This window comes from Accipiter gentilis, chromosome 7 (genome assembly GCF_929443795.1).
Source record: "Accipiter gentilis chromosome 7, bAccGen1.1, whole genome shotgun sequence".
Taxonomy (NCBI): domain Eukaryota; kingdom Metazoa; phylum Chordata; class Aves; order Accipitriformes; family Accipitridae; genus Astur; species Astur gentilis.
In genome coordinates, this window is record NC_064886.1 from 6,609,483 (window position 1) to 6,636,732 (window position 27,250).

General features: G+C 43.1%; 1 protein-coding gene across 1 annotated transcript in view; it reads right to left on the reverse strand.

Annotated features, from left to right (window-relative positions):
* Positions 1-580: 580 nt before the first annotated feature.
* Positions 581-27,250, reverse strand: part of HIC2 (HIC ZBTB transcriptional repressor 2) — a 74,650-nt gene continuing 47,980 nt past the window's right edge. The window contains exons 3-4 of the mRNA XM_049805653.1: positions 9,481-9,624; positions 581-3,277 (exon numbers count right to left, since the gene is read on the reverse strand). Coding sequence (XP_049661610.1) covers positions 1,529-3,241 — 1,713 coding nt within the window. The 5' untranslated portion in view covers positions 3,242-3,277; positions 9,481-9,624 and the 3' untranslated portion in view covers positions 581-1,528. The remainder of the gene's footprint in view (positions 3,278-9,480; positions 9,625-27,250) is intronic.

A 27,250-nucleotide genomic window follows, 5' to 3' on the forward strand; every position in this document is an offset into this window, starting at 1 on the left:
AGATGTGCTGGGGGAGTGGAAGATGAGGGGGACATTTTCCGCTCCCCTTAGTATCCAGATTCAATAAACAAAGCTGGAATGGGCCCAAAAAGCTCAGAGAAGTTTTCTTCTTTTATCTAAAAGTGACTACAAACAGCCAAGAGACTGCGAATGAGCCAGTCCAAGCAGCCAGCACAGCCTCTGGCTCAACGTATTTTTTGCTTTGTCTTTGGCCAAGCTTTGCTTTAACATTTCTCTAGCTGACTTTTGATGGAAGGACAGGGTGGTAAAAATCCCTTAACTTTAATTTAGCTTCTACTTTTATACATTTAATTACTTACAATAAGAGAAAAAAATGCCTAATCTTTCACTAACCATCTTATTGTTCTCATGAATTCAAGAGGTAGCAAAGGTAACAAGTCTGTCCACACAGACTCGCTCTTTAGTGAGGGAGGAAAGCTAAAAACATACACACACACAAAAAATAAAATAAAAAATAATAAAAAAAGTACCTAAGGAACTTGTAGCAAGTCCAGCCTACATCAAACCCCCTCCCCACCCACCCACCCTAGAATTAACCTCAGACCTTCCAGTTCAAACATTCACATAAACGTTACAATGGTTTTTCCTTTAATAAAACAAGTACCTCTAAGCAAAGAATATTCATACGAAACTACTAGAAAAGTAAAGACGACCCCCTGCTCACTGAAAGAAATTCCCAGGGCATCCGGTCCCTGTTCAGTCATGGGTAAGGCAGAAGAGGTTTGTGTGTTTTGTGGCAAAAGGTGGCATGTGGTTACATGTGCCAAGGATAAAGATCAAAACCAAAAGAGGAAGGGATGGCGAGGGAGGCATCGCCATTTCTTTAAGTGAAGTACTTGGGCTGGTGCACACCTGGGTAGACTGCTCTCCCCACCATCGCCAGCCCAGGGGAACGGTGGTGGGTTCCACCACTGCTATGGCTTTCCCCCAGTATCTGAAGGGGACGCCAACCCTGTGAGATGGTCCACAGACACAGCTTCTGCGCTTGTGAATGCAATGCTACGTTATTTCACAGCTACTTAGGCCACTGAAAAGGTGTACTTTATTTTCTTTTTAGTGGCAAGAAATGCCCCTACTGAGTTCGGTTTTAAGAGAGGAGGTGAGTAGGGTGACAGTAACATGAAGGGAAGAGGCAGGGAGGGGTGAGCCAGCAGAGGCTCAAAGTTCCCCATGGTCCCCCTACCTGCTCCAGATAATCAATACGGCAATGGAGTCGATGTGCACGAAAAGAAGTGGCATTTCTTGCCTGATCACCAAGATTTGGAGGGAGAGTTGGACTAAATGCATCAGCTTGGCTGTGGACCTTTCTTTTTTTAAAAAAAGGGAAAAAAGGAACTTTTTTTTTTAAAATGTTAAAGCTACATTTGTTTAGGCCTCCCATGACTGAACAGAGTATGGGGAGTTGCCCCCTTTTTTGTCTGTTTTTTTCTTTTTTTTTTTAAGCAGCAAGTCTACAGAAAGGTAAATCACTGCGGATGGGCTCGAAGCTCATTCTGGAGTCTTTGGCTTATGTGGGAGAGGTATGCATTCGCAGGTGGCTGATCAGATTGCGCTGCTGGGTGAATTTCCCACCACACAGTTGACATTCGTAAGGTTTTTCTCCTGAGTGGACACGCATATGCTCTGTCAGTCGGTACTGCCGGGTAAAGCGCATCCCGCATTCCTCGCAAGCAAAGGGCTTGAGCCCTAAGTGGCTGCGCATGTGCCGTGTCATGGTGCCCCGCTGCGTGAACATCTTGCCGCAGATATTGCAAGGGAAGGGCCGAGTCAGCCAGTGAGTCTTCTCATGCTGCCGCAGCGTGGCTGGATCCTTGTAGCTCTTCTCACACACTGAACACTTGAAGGGTCGGGACTCCGCGGCATAGGACTGGTTGGGGTTGGACAAATCCTCAGCTTCATCCTTGCCACTGTACGTGCCTTCCTCCTTGATGTAAAGGTCTTCCTCGGTGTGCGTCTCCACGTGGGCATTGAGCTGCTCGGAGCTGGGGAAGCCTTTGCCACAGGGGATACAGACATACAGGTTGTCACCGTAGGCTACTGGCTCAAACCCCTCCTGCCGGTAGACGTAGTTGGCACTAGTATGCCCGCCGCTCTCACTCTCGCTCTGGCCGCTGTCATCACTGTTCTCCTTACCGTTTTCCACCTCCTCCTTACACGCGTAGGGTAGGTCTGCGCTGTAGGCCCCGGCCAGACTCCGCTCCACAGACTTGGACAAGGGCCCCAGCAGGATACCGTTGGGCAGCCCTTCGCCCTCGTCCCTGTCTTTGCCCCCCTCCTTTCGGTCAAAGGCGTTGTCTTTCTTGATCCACTCCTTCTTGCGGGATGAGTGCCGGAGGCCCTTGCGCTGGCTGCTCTCTGTCAATGAGTGGTGGCACTCTTCGCTCAGATCCATCTCCATGGGGTCGCTGCTGTCCGCCATGCTGTGAGGGGCTCCGACTCCAGACTCGTCGAACGATGAGGCACTGTTGGCTGCGGGGGCTGAGGCAGATTGGGGAGAGCCATGCTGGCTTTCGCTGTGCTGCGTGTCATCGTGGGAGGCTGCAACAGGGAGTGACGGGCTTTTTTTGGACAGGTCAAGGCCTAGCTCCTGGTCGCCGGTGCTTCCATTCGCACTGCTGCCCCCACCGCCGTTCTTACTGGCTCCCCTGCTTAAGGAGTGACAGTTCTCTTGGTTGGAGCTGCTGATGAAGACCTCGTCATCGGAGAGCTTTCCCTTTGACAGCTCCTTTGAGTGCGAGCCCTTCAGCCCCTCATTTGACCCTGAATAGCGAGCTTGGATGACCGAAGCAGTGGAAAGTCTCTGACTCCTGGCAGATCTCCCGACACCAAGGCCACCGGCCTTGCCAGCAAAGGACTTGCCGTTCCGCTTCAGCTTCTTTCTGCAGAGAGCTGCCAGGTCGTGCAGTTGGAGGTAGCTTGCTGCGGTGAGGAGAGCATTAAAGTTCTGTTCACCGGGCTGGTCAGTCGTTAAGAGCTTACCAGTATAAATAAAGTCCAAGATCTGCCGGAACACGGTGGGGTTCACCATGTCCGTATCTAAGTTAATCAGGTTGTCATGCAGGACAAGGGATTTGAAATACATGCTGCTGGCTGCCAGGATGTTCTTATGGGCACGAAACAGGGCATTTTCTACCACAATGATCACGTCACAGAGGAAACCTTTGGCTCGTTGCTGGTTCAGCTGCAGTAGCAGTTGTTTGGCATGATTTGGCAGTTCCATCTCCACCTTCTCTTCCTTTCACCTTCACCTTACCACCTGCAAAACAGGAAGATGAGAGGTGTGAACCTGCTGTTTCCACTCGAACAAGTCTACATTTACCAGACTGGCTTAACACGCTCTAGTCTATGTTAGGCTTGACACTGACTAAGGATCTCTGGGTACATTCAGCCCTGCAAGCTGTGATCCTGCTTGGAATACAGAGAGAAGTATTTCTCATGCTAAGATTTGATTCAAAGTCTTTCAAAAATCAGATTTGTAAATATCTTTTTACAAAAGCAATCGTCGTTGGCTGGCGTTACTACTAAAAAGATACCAGCAGGAAAACAGTATTTAGGTACAGGGGAAAGCTGTTTCCCTCTCCTGACACAAATATGAAGGGAGGATGAGGAGCAAGAAAAAAAGGAAGAAAAAAGAAGCGTCTACTTCACTGCCATTTGCATATCTGAGCATGTAAAATAATTAGCATAAGCTGCAGCTTCCCTGCTTTAACATGTAGTTTGTTTCCTGGCTCTTACATGTTGAAGTCCTACAACACCCAGCTGCTCTGGGGTTGAGAAAATGACATGTAGCAACTAAATCCATTGAAGATGGAATTAATCACACTGAGGTGTGAATGGGAAATCTCCTTAAGAGTATGAAAGGCTGCTTTAAAAACCACCCCCCCTGGCAATGTCCATATCCCAATCCATTGACCTGAAGGGCTAGAATCAACCCTGAACTCGCTGAAATTCAGGATGCTGAGCTAGCAAAATGCCAGCAAATGTCTTCAACAAATGGAAACTGTTTTCTTAAGTTAATTCTGCCCTGCCTTTAGTTTTGAAGGAATTTTGTTTAAAATGATAGAGTCAAGTAACCTATCTCAAGCCAGTCTCTCTACTCTGAAGTACCAGGAGGAGAAGAAAATTGTGGTTACCTCTGTGTAGTTCATGTATTTCACAAACAGTATTCACTATGTATTTTAGTTTAGATATTTATACTGGTTTTCCCAGTAGTGTGGGCTGTAGGAAATATCTAGTTTGAGGCATATCAGAACTCATTGCAATTACACGTTTGGTAGATACTACAATACATAAAAGCTAGAATTTAAATCTGGGGCTGTATTCTAGAATCCAAGATCAATTTTTTAACTTTTTTTCTTGATTTTTTTATTTGAAAGTGCCAACTACTACTTATAATGGGCATTTATCTGTTAGAGTTGATTTAAAATAAATTCGGAGGTTCAAATGTAGTAATTAAATACCAAACATACAACAGACACCTTTAGCCTTCCACTTCCTTCCTTCCTGTCCCAGTTCATCATATTATTGAAACAGATTTCTCTTATTGAAGGAGGAGCAGGCCATAAGTTCATAGGAATGAAGAGCTTAAATTTTCTTTTAAAATCATCATCAGTTAATGTTTTTATTGCTTGTGAATCCCATTACCACATTCTGTCCCATCAGATTTCAAATGATGAAGCATTAGACTGCATTGTCTTCCCTCTGTGTTAAGTATGTGTACACAAGAAAAAGAAATAAGGAGTGATACTGTCAATATTAAAAATAACCTCCCTCAAACCTTTTTCTCACTAACTGGTGAAAAATAGAAAGATTTAATTTGGCAGAAAGGTGGTAAATTTACATCATCCGTCTCTGCATAACAAAAAGATTTTGCTTTATGAAAAAAGCTACCAAAAAGTAAACGAATGCAATTCTTCCTCCAATGTTGCTGCCTGACTAGCCTGGTACTTATATTTTTAGCAACAGATCTGCCAAGCAGGTGCCTCCCGTCTTCCACAGGACACATTTCTTCACTTGATTAGCTGGTCAGCCTGGTACTTGGTTATGCATTTGGTAGAATTTTGTGGCCCTCGTTCCGTGCACCAGCACCTAATTCGGAATCCACAGAGATCTCAGTGGCTGATCACCTAGACCCACAGCTAAAATGGCTGTTCTGCTTTTCTGTTCTGTATTGTTTCGGCAATGGATGGGAACCCAAGATGACGGTGGATTCACAACTGTGCATTCTTGCACATTAATGTTGTTCCCAGTGGTGGTTGCCTTTAGAAAGGGTGGCAGCCAAAAGGAGGAAAGACAGGCTTGCCATGGTGCTAGCCAGTTATTTCTTCTCCATCTATAGTGTTTCTGTCATAGAAGCTCAGCCTGCAGCATCACAAAAACGTGATAGAGACAGGGATTACCACCACTGAACAGTGTTGAGCACTTTAAAAACAAGTTTTGCTGTAATTAGTTACATCAGAGTTGCAGCACGCAGGCAATGTGTCTGGTTCTAGTGGCTTGCTTCCAGAATTGCTGATTAAGGGGAAGAAGCAGCAGCACAGAGGCACCAAATACCCACTTTTATCTAGCCAGGCCAGTAAAAGCACTTACTTCTGGGTCACCGAGATATATTGATAGGGAAGGACAAAAACATGGCTTGCAACATAACACAGCATCTATGTGTATAAATGCATCCTGCTCAAGAATAGCAAGAGACAGCCTACTACTACCCTATTTCCACTACAAACATAATAATGCTTTTCCATGCATGTAACACACAAAATCCCTTAATAAGATTTTTAAAGTTCCATAAAGGACAAATATGGGAAAAGAAAGGAAACAGCACAGCCAATGTTTTTTTTGCCTAAAAAGACTAATAAAAGGAAGTAAACGCGAGCTTATTTCCCATTCATGTGGCACTTGAAGCAGAGGTCTAGAAATCTTTGTATATGTGTTTGTCTAAGACTCTGCAAAGAGTAAGGCTTGCTGCAACTACTAATGGGAAATATTTTTAAGTTTTTACTTCTTTTTTTTTTCTTTCTGCCTTAAATGATACTGAAACCAGGTAATGAGCCTGCAGGGAAAGCCCTGGAAACAGGGGTAGAATTATAGTTCTGCTTTTTACTGACCTTCATGAGGAAGATAATGTTATTATTAAACCTCAGTATATTCTGCAGCGTAAAAATTAGCATAGTACAAGTTGTTTAAATAATCTCTATTTATCTCACATGTCAAATTTTACAGAAGTATTCAAGTTCAGTAGGGCATAAGTATGAGGTAGGTTTTTACCTTTAGTAGATTTAAAAGCAGTGGTCAGGTTTAAGCACTATAACACTGCCTATCAAATCTGAATTTGTTAGCTGAAGTCTAACCTGGATTTAGCAACCCCAACAAAATGAATGTAATGGAACAAGGCAGCAAAACCTTCAGCCAAGTTTAGAGCCCCATGTTTAAAATTTTGCCAGAATTGCCCACCGAGGGCTTTTACCAGGACAGCAACATGGGTCAGAGAACACAGTTTTGACTGACATACCTTTGTTGACAAAAGCTTTATAGCATCAACCTGGCTTGTGTATCTTGTGCAGTCCTGAACAAAAATAAATCCATTCCAGATATTTTCCAGAGCTGACCAGTTACAAACCCTTCTTTAGCAATGATGCATTTCAGAGGTGGGGGAAGAGGGGTGCATTGGAAAACTTGTTAGCAAAAGAGAAGCAGGCATTATTCCTTAATCTACGGCATTCCTAAAATCTCACTTCTAGCTGAAAGCATGGGACCAGAGACAGCTATGAAGTTAAGTCCGGTATAAAAGTTAGCAGATCTTCCCAAACAAATGGCAGGTGCAGCCTTACAAAGGCCTTGCTATCCATTAGTTTGCAGAGACTGGCTCTTAACAAACCCTGAACATTTGGATAACACCACCACCACCAATTATGACAATAAAAGCCCCCCAAAAGCCCTGAAAAATCACAGTGGCTTATATTTCTTGTATCTCAGTATCATTTTTAAGAACCCTTCCTTTTCTGTTTTCTGCAAAATGATAAAAAAAAATGTACTCCCAGTTCAGAGGAGCCCTGGCTCAGAAAAGGCTCAGATGCATTTCTAGTAAAAAAACCAAACCCCTCAAGAATATGTAGATGTCTCACTGGGGCTACGGTCTTTTATCATGGAATTTGGTGTGCAAAATTTCACTCCTTTGCATTTAAAACAGGATCACAGAAGACTTTGGACATTAGAGATGGTCTTTTTTCAGATTCAGGTTGTTTCCTAGTCATTCAAGACAAAGTTTTCAGAGCAATGAACCTGCTCAAATGTTCATGTGCAAGTAGGGAATGAAACAAGGCTGAGGCTCTCCACTACCTCCACCATATCCATGACACTGAGACACAGCACATGCAAAGACATGAAAAATACAGGGCACAAATCACAGAATACAGTAATGCTGCAAGCAGATGCCACACATCAAACAAAGCTTCGCAAGCTAAGAGCCAATAGCGTCTTCATAAGCAGTATTGCCCAAGGAGCTGGGTAACTGCGAGCTGCTGTGCCCAGCCTGGGACACGCTGTGATCCCATGGGCATGAAGATTGTGCAGAACACACAGACTGCTCCAGGAGCTGTGCTGCTCTCGCTACAAAGCAGGAAAAACTTAATTTTCTCTCAATTTCCACAAAGACTCTGGATGTCACAGAAAATTAGATTGCCAAAGTACAGGAAGAGAGGGATCCCTTCACCCCTTTAGATAGTATAAAATCTACATATTCACTACAGATTTGATTCTCTTTCATATCACTAAATCTCTTCCTGAAAGTAATTGCTGAATGAATGCTAAATGTGTTATCTTAGCAACCTCTGGCAGGAGATGATATTTGATTTCATCTCTTGAGTTATAGATTGCAGCATATGAATATTGTTTACCTTTTAAGAAGCAACACCAGTGAAGCAAAGAATCAATCAAAAACAGATCTAAGGAATCACTCATTTCACGTAGAGGATTTGTGGATGGATGAGAAGGCTAGACACCGAGCACCTGAACAGTGAACTAACAGTACTGCAGATAAAAACCAACAAACAGATTAGATGTGATGTATCAAATTAGATGCTGTTAAAGCGTTAGCCTACTGTGCATGTTATAATATACTTAGGAAAAGATAGTGGCCTGCTTACTTATTTCTCCATCTTCCCAAGCAGTTGTGCTGCACTGAGCAGGCACTGCAGCAGTGACCATGGAAAAGGACAAGACAAAATTAAATCAATTGTTTCCTACATTGCTCTTTCCCACCAATTTACTTCTGACATTGAAAATGCTGTGTCCAGTTGCTACTGGATCTGGGTGAAACTGAAACAGATGACTTCTGCACCCTTCAGTTTCAGATGAACTAACTTTTTTAGAGCACTTGAAGACCCCACTGGGAAGAGGGCTTTCTTGTTGCTCACTGGCTCATCTGATCTTCCTGTTCCCCACATCCCAACAGAACCTATTTCCAGGACTCTCCCGAGGTATCAGTGAAGTGGGCTTTCATGGCCACTAACCCCCCCAGGAGCTGCAGTTGGCAGGTCATTAGCCGATGCCTTGTAAAGGTATTCACATTCCAGAGCAGCAGAGGCATAAGGAGGAATGCAGGAACTGTGTTAGCCCAAACGGTTCCCTATCCCCAGCCCCTGTGAGCAGGCAGACAGCAGAATGCAGAAGCAGAGGCAAGAACATGCATTTTCATCGTTGTCAGTGGAGCAGCAAAAGTTCTGTGAGATGGGCTCAGGCAGAAAACAGGATGCAGCACCCTTGTTTTTCTCAGAGGAATATCTCTCACTTCAAAATAGGTAAGACCAAAGTGCCAAGTTACTTGGGGAGAGGTCTGCAGAGCTGGGGAAGGGAGAGAAAGCGACATGCAGGACAGAGCAGGATGTGCAGCTGGTGTTGCAGGTGGGGACATGGAAAGGAGAAGGAGAATGGAGGATCATTTCGCAGAGGATACCACATCAGCAAACTTAGTGGCCCTTGTTTAGTTTGTTACATTCCAATTAATGCCAGGCAGAACTGCCCTCCTGGCTCTCTGAAGCAGCTCTTGCAGGACTCCCACAGAAACAGTATAGCTTTGCTTATGGACGCAAGCACCTGTTTGGTACCTCTGTGCGGCAACGTTTGGACATTAGGTACGTGGGCAATACATGCTCAACTGCTACCAGCTCCTGGCCCAAAAAGGAGAGAAGAAAAAGAGTCAGATGATTTCCCAGTCCCTTCTCTTTCCTGTTTTAGAATAACAAGGAGAGCCTGACACGGCTAGGCCCTTCTCTACTGCATGGTAAACTGCCCAGCGAAGGGGAATCTCCATGGGTGAAAAGGATAGGGGCCCTGTGTGCATGAAAGCACTAACATCAGGAGAGCAAAGTGATTTCCAGTCAGTGCAAGCAGGAACACCTTGCTATACAAGCTGAGGCTATGAGCAGTAGAATGCAGATTAACCACTTGGTTGCCGCTTACCATGCCAGGTACATTGGGCTAAAGGCACCTCCATCCAGTGCTGCCCGACGTGCCAGGTACATCCCATGATGTTCCATTGAAATCACAACAGGCCATCAATAGAACGTGGCTGCACGGATGCAGAATGGAGAACCAGCAGGGACGCTGTTAAATGCAATTAAAAAACTGCAATCAAAATTGAAATGTACATTTTAAAACGGCCACCTGCCTTAAATATGTAACTACTAGAACAACCTCCCCTCCACCCATGTCCCCAGAACTGCTGAACTGTGACGGAAACAGAGCAGAAGGCCTCTGCAAGTTTCTTGATGACTCTCTCTGGCCACCTCCACTCAGGACTCCCAACAGCCTAAAGGGGACCAGTCCATATATATCCAAGAACAGCAGATCCCAGATGTCTGCACCAGCTTCCTTCTGCCCAGAAATTCAGGCAACTAAGTATCACCATTTAGAAATGCCTCTACAAGGAGAAAAGCCTGGTGCCAGAGCTTCATGGTCTGGTTCCCCACACAGTACAGGCAATGGAAGGAACGCTTCAACGCTGATCCTCTGTGTTGTCCCCATTTCCCTGTCCCCCTTCCCAAGCCTTTGAAACCCTGCTCTTCTAGAGATGGTATGGCATTGAGACCAGGCTGGGTCCTTTGGCTTTTGTTACATCTGTGGTACAAGACGGGAAAAGAAAATACTGTGTACCCTCTCCTATTTAGAATGATGCTTCACTGATAATTTAATCTAGATTCTTGGAGACTGGAGATCAACTTGATTCATGGTGAACTGCAGCTGGTACGAGAGTCACAAAACTTAAGATCTATAATTCCACCCTTCCTTACCCAAAGGAAAAAGCACCAACATCTTTTCCATGTCAGGGAAAGGCACATCCCACAGATACATTCAGCTTGTCAAGCCTAGGGTATCCTCTGCAGTGTGTATCCTCCTTCACCCAGAGTTCCTGTAATCGGCTCTGGCAGGATTATCAAGGAGGATAGTGTCAGGGTAGATGCTAAGCACAGGTCCCTCTCTACAAGTGGTGATGCCACCCCAGGGAAAAAAAAAAAACAACAAACCAAAACACCCACGAAAAAAACAAACCAGAAATAAGCCTGCAGCCTCGCAGAGATTTAAAATAGGGTGTTAGATCTTCATGGCAAAGTGAAACTTTGCATAGCTTTTGTCACATTGATGGGTGCATGTCTCCAGCTGTGCTGCTGGAGATAGAATTCTTACATTTAAAAAGTTAGAAGAATATTGATTATCATTTCAACCTTAAAAGATAAAAGGCCAAATGAAAAAGACAATAATTAATGTAGCTGGATGAGAGAGAACGTAAAGGAGGACACAGGCCTGGGAAATAGGAAGAGTCTTTGGGAAAAGGACATTGAATGTAAGGAGATAGTTCGCTCTTCCCGGACATCTGCTGGGCTCAGGCCCAGGTCAGTGTTCCCATCATTCCCACCTGCATTCTTTCCCCTACAATTCTGTAACTAAATCACACTAAACTAGTAGGTCCTTTGTATTCAGGTCACCCTGTTTTGACTGCTATAGACTGAAGATTTTTAAATCTTGTCAATGCAATGAAGAAGTGGAATGTAAGCGAGAGTTTGCTTACTGACCTGGGCTATGCTGAGCCAAGAGCATTTGCTGAACTAGTCTGAACGGACCACTGCCAGCATGAACGGGCCAACCCACATTTAAATAGCGTGCACCTTTAAGCATAATGGGCCAGAGCCCCAGGGATTTGGAGCTCCCGGTCTCCAAGAGATCACACACTCTAGACTGCATACAAGCAACATACTACAGGCTGCATCTGCCAGCATCAGGACTCTGCAAAACACTCTGCAATACCAGCAATACTCAGCTTAAGAGAGGCTGAATGCTGCATAAAGGTATTTCTTGGACAGCAGCTCAAATGCAGATTTACAGCCAGATTACAGCAATTTGTTTCTTGCTACTGTGAGGCAAGAAGCTCTTCTCCCTAGTTGTATTTCCCCTCTAGGGCAGAGATTAGCAGAGAACTGCCTAAACCAAAGGTGTTTCCTACTGTTAGAACATCACACTGCAGTCAGAAATGAAGCTTCCTGCCAATTCCTAAACAGAGCCCTTGTATATTATACATTTATTTTCAATGCTGACATGAAGGAGCCTAAGACTACCCAAACCCTTTAGTGGGAGGAGAAGAGGAGAGGCATGGTCCCTGCAGATCTTGTCAAGCAGAGCCAGGCACTAAAAATTCCTGCATATCTGCAGAGCACAGTTGATCTCAGGAACACAGCAGTGGCACAAAACAAATAAAGCCTCAGAAGCTAGTGAGCAGCAATAGATGTTGGGCTCTTCTGCAGCCCTACAACAACTGCGCAAGCTCAGTTCCAACTGTACCTGCGCTGCAAGTAGTAGAGGCAGCTCTGATGCCTTATGCCAATCTAACGACTCCTTATTGCAGAGGAAGGTTACCCTCTACCCATCCACCAGTTAAGGCCCCTTTGGTATTCAAATTCCTCGGTTTCCCAGCTATCTTTGAGCCTTGATGTACAGAATTCTCCCTTTACAATGCAAGAATTTAGGACATGACTAAAGGATTGTTGGTACGTCCCAGCTAATCCTAGACAGTGTTAGGCAGAATCAACAACCCTATGAATTACATAGAGAAGATGCTTCTGGTCCTCAAAGCCTGGGCCCTGTCCTTCAGTAGGGTAGGCCACAGTTGGCAGGGGGTGCACAGGGTGGCAGCTTCATTGCTGAGCATTTCTGTGGGGGCGAGAGGGCAAAAGCACACAGCACAGTGGAGAAGAAGGAACATCGTGACCCTTTTCCAGTCGAGACTGTCTTACAGCACCCTCCAAGTTGCAGCACTGCTTTAGGGCTCTGAGTCACCACAGGTACAAGCTGATAGCCAGGTTGTGAAATGCAGCAATACTGGAGCAAATGCATGGCCCTTTCAATTGTCCCTGCAACTGGGGAGGGATCTCCAGGACAGGGATGAGGCAGACAGCTGGGAGTGTTAAATCCACTAGGGACTGTGACTCAGATCCCTTAGTTACAGGGTTTGTTAGAGCAAACAGGGCCTCAGAGTACTGGGAGAAATGGGACAAGGTTTGATAAAGAGCCTCCCAATTGGCCTGCTTATTTTTATTTCTTGTGTGGACTCAGCAAACTGTTCTGCAGAGAGAAGCAGTCTGCACAGGAGCATCTGCATACAGAGTACTGCTAATATCATGAACTTGTTGTAATAGTTAAAATTGAGCTCCATGCTGAGGGGTGCAGGAAGGGCACGGGTAGTAACAGCCTTTGACGAAAATGTCATCTCTCTCACCACATGCCAGATACCAGTGAGCACAGAAACAAACTTTGCTGTCTCATTTTCTTCTGCTCTACAAACCCAACTCTCATTCCCTTATCCATACCTACAGATGCAACAGTAACAGTTCTCCTTAACGTAAATAAACAATGCCTTAAATACAGCACCTTTTGCACTTTATCCACCATTTTTTTTCTTTTTTTTTTCCCAAAATCTGACCATGTACTCAGCCGTGTACTTCCCAGAGAAATCTTTGTCTCTAAGCCTCACTTCAGTGAAGTCTTCAAGCAAACCACTGTTTAAGAGTTGGTCCTGGCAGTATCCAGACTGTACTGCCTGCCAAACATCTCTCCAAATCAGATGCTTAACTGATCACCCTGAACCCTCATATATTTGGTTCTTTGCAACCACCAGAAAGTGTTTGTGCAACTCTGAGCCTGGCAAATGAGAGGATGCCAGAAAGCCACTGTTGCTTGTAAAAGCAGAAGGCCTAACAGACTCAAAGTTTTGCAAAATGTCTGCATTGCATCCAAATCTGTCCAAGCTGAAGATAACCTAAGGGGAAAGCAGGGTTTACTCATTTTCAAAATTCTTCATTTCCTTGGCTGCCTCTCTTCAACGACTACTTCTCATTTTGACTGTTTTATTCCCCTGTCTTCACCTGAGACTTCAGACTTTCTTTAAACTCAGCTCACAGGCTGCAAGGTCACTCTACATATGCTTCCAAAATCCACCTTTCCACAGCAAGGCTCCCATCCTGCCATCCTTATCCTGCAGCACTGCACAACAGTGGTCCAGGGCTGCAGATATCTCACGCACATTTGGCCAGCCTTCTCTATCAGACAGTTTCTCAGCTCTTGGGATTACAGCCCCAGGTGTGTTATAGAAGGCAGCCCAGCAAGGTCGTCGGGTGTTGAAAACTTTGCTACAGTCCAAAGCACAGGATCTTCCTTCTTTCCTTCCCTATACACTATTCTTGTCAAGGTCAAGGATTTTCTGGCAGTCCTCAAAACACACAAATTATAGGCTCTTGTCATGAATGAAGACTTAAAACATCTCTCCATTTAAAAAAAGTGGAAGGGGAAGAGCAAGGCAGAGGGGAAGGTACTTTTGCCCAAGATTTGGTTTTGAAAAGGGGATTGGCAGTCTGTGCCTGTGCTTTACCCTGTAATCTGAAAGCTCCTCAGGACAGGACCCCTAGAAGCATTTTATACTGAACCATATACACACCCCCGAGCAAAAGAACCAGAGGCTCCCCGCATCCGTTCCAGTCTGCTCAGCTTCTCCTAAATCAACACAGCCAGAAGGCAAGACAGCATTATAACAAATTAGCACCACTCACAATTTGTTGAAGTTGCTGTTCCATTGTTTGTTTATTTAAAACACGCGCGTGCACGCACACACACACAAACCTCCCAGGCTTGCTCTCTGCTGCCATCACCCAAACTCCAGATTTGTAGTCTCAGAGAGAGAGGCAAGCAAAGGCAGTGGATTAAACCCATGCAGAGCAACAGTCACTGCACTGGGACTCCGCCTGGGTTTTGCTCTTTCACTACAAGCAGAACAAAAGAATGCCCACACTGTTCCAGCCTGGAAGATCAAGGTGTCAAAATCCTTATTTCAGCACTTGACTAGGAAAGTGTTGTTAAGAAAACGAAAGAGCCACAGGCTTGAAAGGACCCAGCACTAATAAAACTCTTAGTGCTAATGCTATTTATGAACATCCAAGGGATAATCCACACCCCTTATCAACCCACAAGATTATAAGATCTTTAAAATAGGAAACATGTCTTACTTCATAAAGCACAGTATAAGTTTACAAAGCACAATATTAGTGGTAATAAATAATTGTCAAAGTCGAGCAAAGAAGTGGCTGTAAAACCTGAAAAAGTACCGCCATTCCCATTTCATTGTGAGCTCTGGGTGGTAATACTGTCGTTTGACTGGTGGTTCCAACTTGGTTTACTCTTATGCTCCAATCTGTTTTTACTTTACGAGATTATTTGGGAAATGTGCTACACTTTTATTTACACTGGAGAAATTAATGTTTTATCATTAGGTGATCACAACAAGATTGATTTTAAAGAGCTGTAGTAGATTCTTATCCTTCCACCAAATACAATCTAATTTGCCAGCATGTATCAGTGTGCCAGCAATGATTCCTTTACACAGCATTTCTATCTGTAGGCACTTATCGCACACAGAGCATCCTGCTATCTGAGCAATTGCTCACCAGTTGCATCATGTAGCCTATAGAGACAGCTTGTCTTTCATTTCTCTTCGTTTACACGGCATTAAGCTCTGGGCTGCTGCAGGCATAGTTTAAAGGACAGTAAAGTCAGCATCATCACCTCAAACCCTTACATGCTTTCATTTAGTTATTTTTTTCATTTTAGAGAAATTTTTCTGGTTTATGAATGCTCTAAATGTTTGTGTCTTCTGGCTGCTGTATCATGTGCTGACAGATAGCTGCATCATCCAAAGCATCTCTGCTAGCCTGGGTTGAACATGGTTTGGTTTCTGGACAGGTCAACACTAGATACCACAGTTACCTCCACCAGTCTAAAAACAATTAAGGAAATGGCTGTATTTTAAACTCAGAGCGAGACCTTTGCATGGAATTCTGTGAGTGCCAAAACAATTACAATTTTACTCTTCAGATAATCTATAGTTTATCAAATGTTTAAATACTCAAGCTTAAGTATTTCAAAAGCTACTCACTTTACATTTGCCACGTAAGGAAATTGCTAAGCAATTTGTGCATTTATTTCTTGTCAGAAAAAAGCCTCAAAGAGCACAGCAGAATGGATCACCCTCCTTCTTTCAGCACTATTAAAACCATCTCATTGGTAACTATTCTCCTTAAGATGGGTGTGGGGGAGTGAAAAGCTGGAGCAGATTCTATTTATAGAAGATAACCTTGGGAAAAACAGGAGGTACCAGAGAAACAGGCATGAGGGGTGAAGTTGTGACAGTACTGAAACTAGCAGGAGACACAGGTGTACCAGATGTCTGTGCCAGAGAGCTCTGAGAACACAAATGTGACCACACCTCCTGCAAGATTTAGGCTTGGCTGGCAGGTTTCATAGACACTCCGATGAGAATTCACAGAGACAATTCACATACTTAAAAGCTTGAGCAAGAGTTAAAAAACAAAACAAAACAAAACAACATACTAAAAGGCTATTTTAAAAGTTTGCTGGGTCACTTCCCATAGAGCTCTCCCCTCTCAGCAAGGAAAGTGGTTAATGAAAAAAAACAAAAACCCAAACAGAATCAAAACAGAAAACCCAAAACAGCCAGAGAGACTGAAACCTCCGTTACACAGACGAAATAACTGAGTGGTTTTATAGCTACATAAATAAGATCAGAATCTGGTCAAAGGACTAATACATGTACAAACTACTGCTAACAGCCACAACAAACATTGATACTACACCTTAGACTGGAAGGAAAAAATAAAATTCTTATATCCTTACCATTTCCAGCAGAGCCCACTAATATAACAGCATCAAGAGACTCCCAAAGGATTCAAAACGTATGTTTAGTAGGATACATTTGGACTAAAGCCTCTCTCTTGGGATTGTGCATTCCCAAACACCTGTGTCTAGTATCTAGCTGCTTTCAGTCCCTGGCCCTTGGCTGCACATTATTCACCCACATGCAGCTCTGTCACAGAGAAGGGCTGAATAAATTGCAGCATTGTCATGGCACAGTGCAGGTGCTCCAAAACATGCACATCCCGAGGCTCATGAACTTAAGAAGAGATATGCCTCATCAACCTTAGGGATGTTCTGATGCCATCCAGCTTTCTCTGACCCATCAAGTCTGTCCATCTAGGGTTAATCTACTCCATTCTCCAGGCATTTTCTTGTCAGGCACCTCACTCAAAGAATGCTTTAACAGCAGGAAAACCACCCCAAAATCAAAACCAAACAATAGTCAACTCCTGTAAAGAACCTGAATAAGTGGCATAGGTGGCATCCTTCTTACCATGAGGTATTCTCCATCATGGATGCTAACATGGCTTTCACTCACGCACCTTCTTTCTCTGCTATCCCAGTGTAAGAAGCCTGACAATAATCCCAAATCCCCAGACCCTTCCAGGACCAGCCATTGCACACACAGACCCATTCCAGGCAATTAAAGTCTTATAACAGGGTATGTAATGTAAAAGCCCGTTTAATCTTGTGAAGACAAGAAATAGCAGGGACCTGCCTGTAAAAAAAATTAAAAAGTATATAGTAATTCATCAAATTGATTTAATACAGCCAGCTGCATGTGAGAATCCTGGCCCAGGCAGAGATAGTCCCAATAGTATGCATCTGCTTACAAATAGGCAAGGTGCTTTGGCACAGCTACTGCATCCTTTGAAAAAGTTGGTTTTGACATGTTGGGAAAGGACTTGGATTTTCCAGCTGCTCTCTAAGCAGGAGGCAATTCAGCAAACACACCCAAGACCTGCAGCAGACACCACTCTGAAATTTGTCTTCATTATGTTCTAATTTTCACACAACTTTCTGTTATTTGCAATAGCCAGAAAAAAAGTGCTGATGAAATTTTTCATGTTTTGAAAAACAGAGGAAAGGTCAGGAAAGCCCTGTTACGCATAACTTGTTCTTTCTCCAGCAGTAGCCATCGAGAGTGCTGGGCCAGGGTTTACTGCTCGCATTTTCTCTGTTATTCTTGAGCCAACAAATCAAATATGGGTGTCAGGTTTGGTGGGTTTCAAAACAAAATATGTAGTGGAAAGGGGATTATTGTGGGGTTTTTTTAAAGACAGTTATTCATAACAAATAGTGAGATTGCTGAGAAAATAAATTCTGCTTTGCCATCTTGCAAATATGACTTCTTCCCCCCAGAAGAGACTGGGTCACTGAGAGATATGCAAAGCTTCAGGCAGGGCTAATAACTGTCCTGAAATTTACTGAGGTGCCCCAAAATGACCAATGAGTTTGGGTCTTTCAATGGGATGAATGGCACGGTAGAAATTCTTAGTCATGCTAGCTTTCTTCATATGTATTTTTTATTATTATTTGTATAAACCTTTAATTATAAAAGGCAAAAGTATGGTTATTATAAGGTATGTAAATTACACCAGAACTTCAGAGAGGAGTCCCAACTCTGACCTCCTCTCATGTGAAAGAAAGGATATTACAATCGACTTTTTTCTTTAACTTAATTTTTATTTTCCTGGAAGTATGAAAAAGCATTTATGTTCCTTTGGTTTTTAGTTTGTCATATTATTTAAAGGACTTAGTGAGGAATCTAAAAATCTGCAGAAGGGTTTGTTGCTGGGGGCGGGATTAGAAAGAGAAAAGCCTCATAAAAACTACCCCACCTCCTCCACACACAGGGTTTGTTCCTCGGCTGTACCTGCACGCTAATGCCCTTTTGCGTCCCCATGAGAGAAACAAATCCAAAAGATCTGGGATAAAAAGCCTTGAAGACACTGCACTCAGTTGGACACATGGCGGGGTGGTGCTGGGAAGCAAAGAAACAGCTGAAATTATATGGGAATAACAACGACGTTCATAGAAGTTCCCCTTGGATACGTGTCAGCATGTGGGAATGATGGATTAAGATTGAGCATTTGCATTTCCCAGTCAGATGCCAAGATATCAAAGCTGGCACGCTAAGGTGTTCTGGCGTTCCTTGAAGGGAGTCTCCAGCCGTCAACACTGCATGTGTGTAGAGCTCTTCTGCTTGCAAATATCTCTCTCTCTAATAGCACATGCATTTTTAATTTTTTTAAAATATGTGATCTAGGTTAGTGCTCATAAAAGTGAAGTATTAACAGCTACAGCGTAGTACAGGCAGCTGGGCAAGCTCTGCTGACAGATCCCTGCCAACACAATCAACCCGAAATTAATCCTGCACTGTGCACCCACCCACACACAGCAAGCACGTAGTGCCATGGTGCCAACTTCTTCAGTCAACATGTAGGAGCGAAGAAGTGCCATGTTATTACCTCTGCTTCTAAAGGCCGCGTAGAGCATTTTAATCTTTGTGTACAGTGGGCCCATAGACACCTGAAGAATTAGAGTGCAGGACTGAATCCTGTCAGGCATGGTTTTTAAAATAAGATGTAGCACTTCTGCATCATTGCCCTCTACAACAGACTTCAGTGCTTTTATGCTTCTTTTTCTTAAAGCCAGCATTAACATTGCCAGTGGTACATTATTTCCCATTATTTTTCCATCTGGAAGAAAAAAAACCAAAACCAACCACACACAAAAAAAACTCCAAAAAACAAACCACAGAGAAATAGATCCATCATTGCAGATGATGAGGCATCATGATCTGTTTTAGCCCATCCAAGTCAGGGCCACCACTGAAAAGGTTAGGTCTTGCCCTCATCCTGGTCTGGCTCATCCTTACAGCCTCATGGTCTTCAGGGGTAGTGCAACAGAGCAGGCGGCAAAGCATAGCCAAGGACCAGGAACACTCATCAAAGCTGGCTGTAAAGCTAAATCCCATGTGTCAGAGGTCACAGTAGTAATTGAGGATTGCGCTTCAAACTCCAAAACATCCTCCAGGACCCAGGAAGGCTGCTGGCAATAGGGGAAAGATGGCGGTAAGACAGAGGAACAATGAAGAAAAAGTTCTTGCGAATTATTTCTGACACTGCGTGGTGCATGTACAATGAGAAGATGGAGCAGAGCAGCGCTCGGACCAGGAGGAGCTTCTCTCCCACAGAGGGAGGGACAGAAGGAAATACTCCTGCCTGCCTTTGGGCCTGACATTCTCCTCTCCGACACCCCAGTTTGCATAGTCAGAAGTGAAATCAATGCCTAACTATGCAAGATGCTTCCTCTTTGTAATGATCTCCATTTCTAGATGCTTAATAATTGTTAACTTTCTCCCTTGGAATTTTGTAACAGCCCAACAAGAATGAAAGTTCAGAGGTTCTTCCGAAAGTCCCCCAAATGCATCAGAAACTGGAATCTGCTGCAGGGCTGCAGTACGTTGTCTCAGCAGATTCAGTGGGTAACAAGGTCTTCTGAAACAAACTGTAATAAGTGTTTCTGCCTGGACTTGCCAAAAGACCTTAATGCAAATACAACTCCAGGAAAATTAGGGTGGACTCTAGTGGCTGCCTCCCCCTCAGGGTTTTTGTTGGTTTTTTTTTCTCCTTCAATCCTGATGAAATTCATTACAGTTGTATTTAAACTGAGGTTGCGATTTAAATTTTCCAAAGCAGGCAGGGCAGGTTTGAAAGCCTGATATATCAGAGTTTATATGCTTCCTGAAGAACTAGGGTAGTTGCAGAGTCTTCCCCAAGGGGTGCCTGGTTGGTGCCCTCACCCCCTTGACATGTTTGCGGTCACACAGGCCACTGGATTCCTGACAAGTCGAGCAGGCTTGCTCCTTACAACCAAGCAGCCCCGCATTCAAGCATGCCAGTACTTTCCTTGAAGGTATTTACAGTTTACTTTTTAGTGCTACTTTAAGTTCAAAGGGGCTAGTAAAGCCCCATTAAGCCATTTACATCAAACTGGTTAGTTAATTATCCTGTTGCAGGCTTTAAATTAGCAATTTATAACCCCTTCCCTAGAGATGCCAGTATTTAGAAACAACTCAGCTGGGACATTTTGCAGGGTGCAGTTAAGGAACAAAAAACCCCACTAAGCACAACATCCCGCCACCCTCCCAAACAACCCCCCCCCAAACAAGCCAGAATAAATCTCTTCAGTTTTTGGTTGGAAATCAGTTAACTCTGGGAGAATCCAGTAGGGACAGGCGTGGGAGAGCACCCACCATTACCAGCTACCAAGGATAGTGAGGCCACGTCTACCTTAGGTTGTGTCTGTGCAGCAAAATGTGGTGATGTGCAGAGATACAAAGCCAGCCTGGAAGGCACCACAGCTAGAGGAGGATGATGCTTCCCTTACAATGAGATATTCTGCTTCTTAGTATCATAATCAAAGGTATTTTCACATTCATATGTACAAAAATGTGTCTGCCCACAAGGAAGGAAAATAATTTGAGGCTTAGGGGCTGGTCAAACTGTGAATGCCAGCATACAGGGACTAAAGAGGACTGTGGGTTTTGGTCAGCACCTCTGCTCACCCATGCAGGCGACGAGGCTCTTTCCACTGCAGCCATCTTTCAGGTTAGGATTAACAAGATTTGGATTTATAACCCCTTGCCATAAGGGTCAATGACCTGCTCACAGTAAGCCTACCCCATGGGCCAGGTGAGGCTAGAGCCAAGGAATCTCCATTCCCAGGATCTTCTCCCCTGCCAACAACATTTCATTTCCGAGAAGGAAAATCTGTTGTCCCCTCAGGGTCTGGTTATTCCAGTCCACCCCACGCAGAATTCAGAGCTTTTATAGAAAGGAATAATAATCACCTTTCCCCCTAAATACCTAACTGCCCAAACTAACCAGGTCCTAGAGTAAAACATGCCTCTCATCTTCTCTTCCTTATTTCCACCAGCCATTATTAGTTCAACAAAAAAAAAAAAAGGCATACTGAATTTTCACACAACAGTCTATCAGGTACAGGAGAAATCTTGGCCCCAATCCTGGAAGCTATCCCAAACCAACAAGAACTGCTCACCAAGAGCAGGAATCCATGGAAAGAGGGGGCATGTGGAGTGAGACCAAGGCAAACTAGGAGATTCCACATTAACATCAAAAAAAGGCACATAAAGAAGTTTGAGAGAAAATTTTCCATTCTACTTGAAAGACAAGACAGACAGATGGAATCAAGTCATATGACAGATCCTGCGATTTTTTTCCTCCATCTTAATACAACCCCTTTTCAATGGCAAAAAAAATGATCTTCTGCCAAACAAGTGTCAGATTAACTTGAGAAGGAGATAAAAATCTAAGCAAGTTAATTTCTTTATACTACACACCATGAAATTTATTTTGCATTTGCTTGCTTTTTCCTCTGTATGGAAAGTAGCCATTTCACAACAGATTTTGGGATGGGGGAGCAGACGGGAAGGAGAGAGGGAAAGATGCACAGAGATTTCAAACCAAAGGGACAAAATATTTTTGTACAAAATTTGGTAAGATGACACCACTGTTATGTGATTTACTGCTGCAAATTGCAAGACAGAGGCCTTATAATAAAAAATACAGGTAAACACAACATAAAATCTAAATTATCTAAAGGACTGAAAAACCCAGCCCCAAACATAGATGACATTCTCCAAATTCTCTGCCCTTTCTTGGGAGCAGTTACACCCAAACCATCACTCAGCCCAGAAGCTGTTCTCTCCTGCTAATCACTGTAGAATCACACACCAAGGTAAAAAAAGTTCAAATGCAAACACTAGACTGGCCTTTGAAACAGCCCGGTGCTAACAGGCCACATGATTGCCTAATATTAGGGAATTATAAAATAATGTGAAACTGGGAAGAAAGAAGAAAGCAAAGCCCTCCTGTGGATGAAATGAGAGTCTTTCCTGCTCCACCAAAACCTTCCATTTCCAAGGCATGCAATACCCGGGCCTGTGCCTAGAACAGGTGTGTCTCCTTAAATACCTCACATGTCACACTTGTGTCTCATGGATACAGTCCTGCGGGATTATATTAGTACCAGTGCATACCAGCTGTAGCTACCCCCAGCGGTATCCTGTAACTCCTTGCACGGGGGGAGCTGCTCTCCACAGCATGCAGAGCCCCTTGCCACATGACTTTCTGGAGACAGACAGCAACCCTGCGACTGCAGCTTCCGAGCATTTGTGCTCTGGGGCCTGAACCAATTCAGGGACGAGCAAAAGACCTCCTCCAAGAGCACGAACGAGGCACTGCCAAGAGAAGTGAACGGAGGACTCCAAGTATTCTTTTCTTTCCCTCCTCTGCGTTTATTACCAGCAAATTCTCTACTGATTTATGCCAAATAGACACTCTGAAGATCTCCGTTAAATAAAAAAAGATGCACGGCTAACAGAGCAAAGTCCACTCAGCCATTCCCAAACAGAAAATGCTGACAGGGCACAAGGCAGATATGGCTAGTGCAGGATGAAGGAAGGACAAAGGAGAGTGAGCCTCATACATCTCTAAGTCAGTGCAGGAGGAGACACCCCTTGGCAATTTCAACCTAATTCTTCACTAAGCCTTGGAGGATACTAGCTGCTGGCCTAAGCAGCTGAAAGAGCCAACAAGAAAATTTTCAGGGCAGCAAATGCATTAATAGCATTTTTTCCATCATATCTTTGTGACTGGCACAGATAATAAAAAGAGAAGAGCTACTTGGTTGAGCTATAGCTCTGCATCACAATACAAAGGTGTTCTTCAGCATGAAGAAGAACCGCTCCCATGCCACCCATCTCACGAAAAGCATCTTGTAGTACTTAACAGGGAGCCGGGGCACCAACGGATGCGCGAAGCTGCTGACCAGCATGCATGGCCTCAGAGGTGGAGGACCACAGGGCCCTGTAGAATCCTTCTGTCTTATTCCTCCTCAATAGCACAAGTGCCTTCCTTTTTCAGTGAGCGATTCTTGCAGCAGTTTTTAGGAGAGACAGTACACGAGTGAGAACGCACACACCAATCTTGATGAAAAGTCTAATTTATGAGGAATCTACCACATCCGTAAGTTATTTCACTGGTTAATTAATTCAGATTTCCAGGTTTGAGCACACATCAGGTTTGTCTGCTCATCCCTACAGTAAATAGCTCCAGGCACCACAAGCAGCCGTCAGGTATGAAGGCAGTGCCAAGCTAAACGTTCTTCTGAAGTGGCGTAGGTAGAACTGTTTCAGTCCACCTCTGCTTTATAACTGCTTGAGGGCTGAGTGATACAGCGGGTTCAATGAACCCCAACTCATCAGTCCAGCACAAGTCAGAAGCAAAGAGAAATTCTCACATATCTACATCCCAGTCATCTGTTCATCTCACTGGCCATCTCTGATCCAATGAGTGCAGAATAAGGCCATTCCATGATACTTCATTCTCAAACAAATGAGCAGGACCCCAAAGCCCTCAAATCCGTCTACCCCTAGGAACATGTACAATTCTTACTACTGGCATTTCTTTTTTTCAAGAGGTCTCAAGTCCATAGCGATAAAAATCAGGATTAACTGCCAGGTGAACTCTTACTCTTTAACCAACAATTTATCACACTGGGTCTTTGATTATCAAGCAACCATCTGTTGCAAATGCCACGCCATGTTCTCAGACACCAGAAGTTTAAATGTTGAACAGTCCCCCATAACCAAGATTTATCATCTTTACGTTTTCTTTATTATTTGCCAACAGCAGCGTTAGTGACCTCCTGGCCAGTTAGCAGCCAGCCTGGTAAGAGCACTGAACTTTACACATTTGTCATGAGATCTTAGAATATACATTGTCACATCTTTCTCGAGCAACTTGAAACCAAATCACAAGAGCAGGTCTGTGTCCCCAACAGACAAATGAAGGCCCAGCTGTATTTCATAACTGTGCAATATACATGATGTGCACTTCCAGAAACCTTAGTGACACATCGAATGCAGAAACAATTACTTAAGAACCCATTTAAAGAAAATCCCCACATTTAGTACAGGAGTGCAATCATTCTCTTCATTTTTCCACAAACAAGTTTCAGACTTTGGGAAAACCAGGTCTCCTGAGCAACCTCTCCGTATACCCAAAGCGAGCTGTGTGTTCCCATAGGGAGACAGCAGCACACCCATTTTCTTTGACGACTCAGAAAGTCTGAATTTCTAGGTGAGAGCAAAACAAAATAACTTATTTCATATAGGAGCAGCTGAGAAGAGAACTCTTTACAGGCTTCTATCTAAATGCTCAACTCCCACTCTTGTCCGTACTTGCAAGCATTTAATCCAACTGAGGTTCTTCACCAACCTCCAGCTATTTCGTGACATGCCTGTCTTGGGGTATAAAATCCTAGAGAGCATCCCCTTAAATCAAATACATTCATTATATAATTGAAGAAGTTTTATGGGGGAAAATGGCAAAATTCTACTGTCATTAAGAAAAAAAATTAGTGATCTAGTAGTAAATAGCAATGATTAGCCAGATAGCTATCCTTTTTTATTGAGGAACCAGACTCATAATTAAGGTGGTTTTTTCTTAAAATAATATATAAACAAATTATTGGAAAGTTTTACACAATTTTAACCAGTGGAATTTCAGAGTTCAAATAAATTACAAGCTATTTCGCTGTTGGACTGTCTGCCTCTAAGGTCACAATTAATTTAATTTTTGGAAGTTACAGTACCAAACACATGACTAGGAGTAAAATAAGAAAAACTTCTTTAGGGCTCTCTTGCAGTTTGTATAAAATATACAAATATATAGGAAAATAGGAGCCCAGGTGCACTTATCTTCAGAGGCAGCTCACACACCTTGAGAAGTATGTAAAACATGACAAATTCGAAATTCACTTGCCCATTTAAATTTTGGGGGAGGATAATGGAGATGAGAGACAGAGGAAGGGGAGGGGAAAAAAAAGGGACCAAGTGTTATGTTAGTGACTTTGTATATGAACACAGAGAGGGAGTTTCCTTTATCTGTGTATCACGTCATAGCAAGTACAGGAAAAGACATGGCAATGCCATGCCAGCAGCTAAATGTGCTTTTATTTATTTATTTATTCAGATAGCATGCAATGGTAGAGGAAGGGTGGATTTAAATCAAAGTAATTTAAAGCTACCAATTTTAATCTCGTTTTACATTTACACTCTAGTTATTTTCATAAAGGATGACCAGTGGCTGGTAACTACTAAGCCGTATTGATTTGCAACTAAATATAGTCTGCTCTCAATTTGGTATTATTTTTTGCTAACCAGAGAGCTGCACTATCTCCAGTTGAAACATTTATTCTATTTTACAGGTATTTATCCAGCTGACATTTTTTCCTCCTTTTGTTATTTTAATAAACAGCCAATGACTTCTAACAGACATTTTATTTTTCTCATTTGAATCATACTGCCTGAAAATTCAAAAAGTAACCATCCATTGAGAATTTTCTGACTTCATTTTCTTATCAAGCATACTAAACCTTTAAGTCCAAACATGTTCAACATTTAAAATAAACTCTTTAATAAAAAGAGAAGTGAGCTGTAGCTGATGATTTAAAGCTGAATTCTCATTGCCTCGTGCTTCAAAATCTAGAGCTACCAGATATTTGCCTCCCATTATATCTAGTTCTTATTCACCAGCTTGGAAAAGGAAAACAAGCATCTTAAGCTTCTTAAGCTTTCACTGTTTTCTCAACTGAAATCCTCTACTGCATTAAATAAACTCAAATTAAAAAAAAAAAAAGAAAAAGAAAAAGAAAAAAAAATGGCAAAAATGGCCTCAAGGTCTCCCTGCAAAAGCAGCTACATCTATCAAAAGCCAAGCACTTTCTTACAGACTCCTGTTCCTCATGCTTAGGGACAGACTTTCTGCAGTTGAGCATTCTGTCTTTCCTTAAACCTTTGGCAGAAGACAAGTAGTGCCCAAATAAAGACAGACCCAAACTCACTAAGATCTATGAAAATTGTTTAAGGCAGCTATTGTAATTTCAAGCAGATATTTCTTCCTAGGTATTAAAAAGATTGTTCAATTCAGTAGCCTTTAGCCACTATATCTACGATGTACTTGACTCTTGCTCAATATCCCACAAATTCATAACACAAAGACTACTAAAAAACACAAATGGAAATAAACAACAGTGGAGAAAGAGAAACCCTCGCACACCATGAAAGCAAGAGGCACATATCAATTTCCTACAATATGCATTCTGCTTCCCTTTCTGTGGCACACGTACTGAGAGGCTGAGATTGTGTCTCTCCACATTCTGTTTAGCAGTTTATATTGGAGAGAAATGATTTTTTCCCCAAAAAAATCTTAATACACATGCCAAACGTAAAAAGATAAAGCTTAATTTGCAATCAGGAAGATGACAGAGGAACAGAAGTCAGATCTTCACCTGATCAGACACAATTTTATGTGAAAAGTGCAGAAGAAAGAGGTATTCATGAAACCCTCCCATGCTACTTCCCAGTTCATGTTTGTCTTCACAATCAATGACATTTCTCAAACCATTTCTGCACTAAGTTCCTTATTTGTTTATTCCTTCCCAAGGTAGCACTTCCATTTATAAAATTCACACAGTAATTGCTAGCACCGCCCTGGCTGCCTGGCAAGCTTAGGAAACCTGAAATGAAGTCTTTCCTTTTGCCTGCTGGGGCTCAGACCTAGGCAGCCTAGCTACTGCTTCTACAGCCTCCACAGAAGGTCCGTGTCATTTCTTTAAAGCAAATGCTTCATTAAGTGATGAGGCACAGCTATTAGCTCACATGCTCCTTTCTTGTAATAATGTGTGTACACGTACATGAAAGAGTAGAAAGGAATAAAAAGTCAATACATTTACTGTGTCCCTGTGGCTGCATGAACGTCAGAGCAAAATGAACCATTTGTTCTTAAAGTCGGGAGACACTTATCCTATGAGGAGGCTTGCCTAACAGTTTTCAGTATGTGAAATAAATGTAAAATTTCACCTGATTATCCAAGGGTTGCTAGTA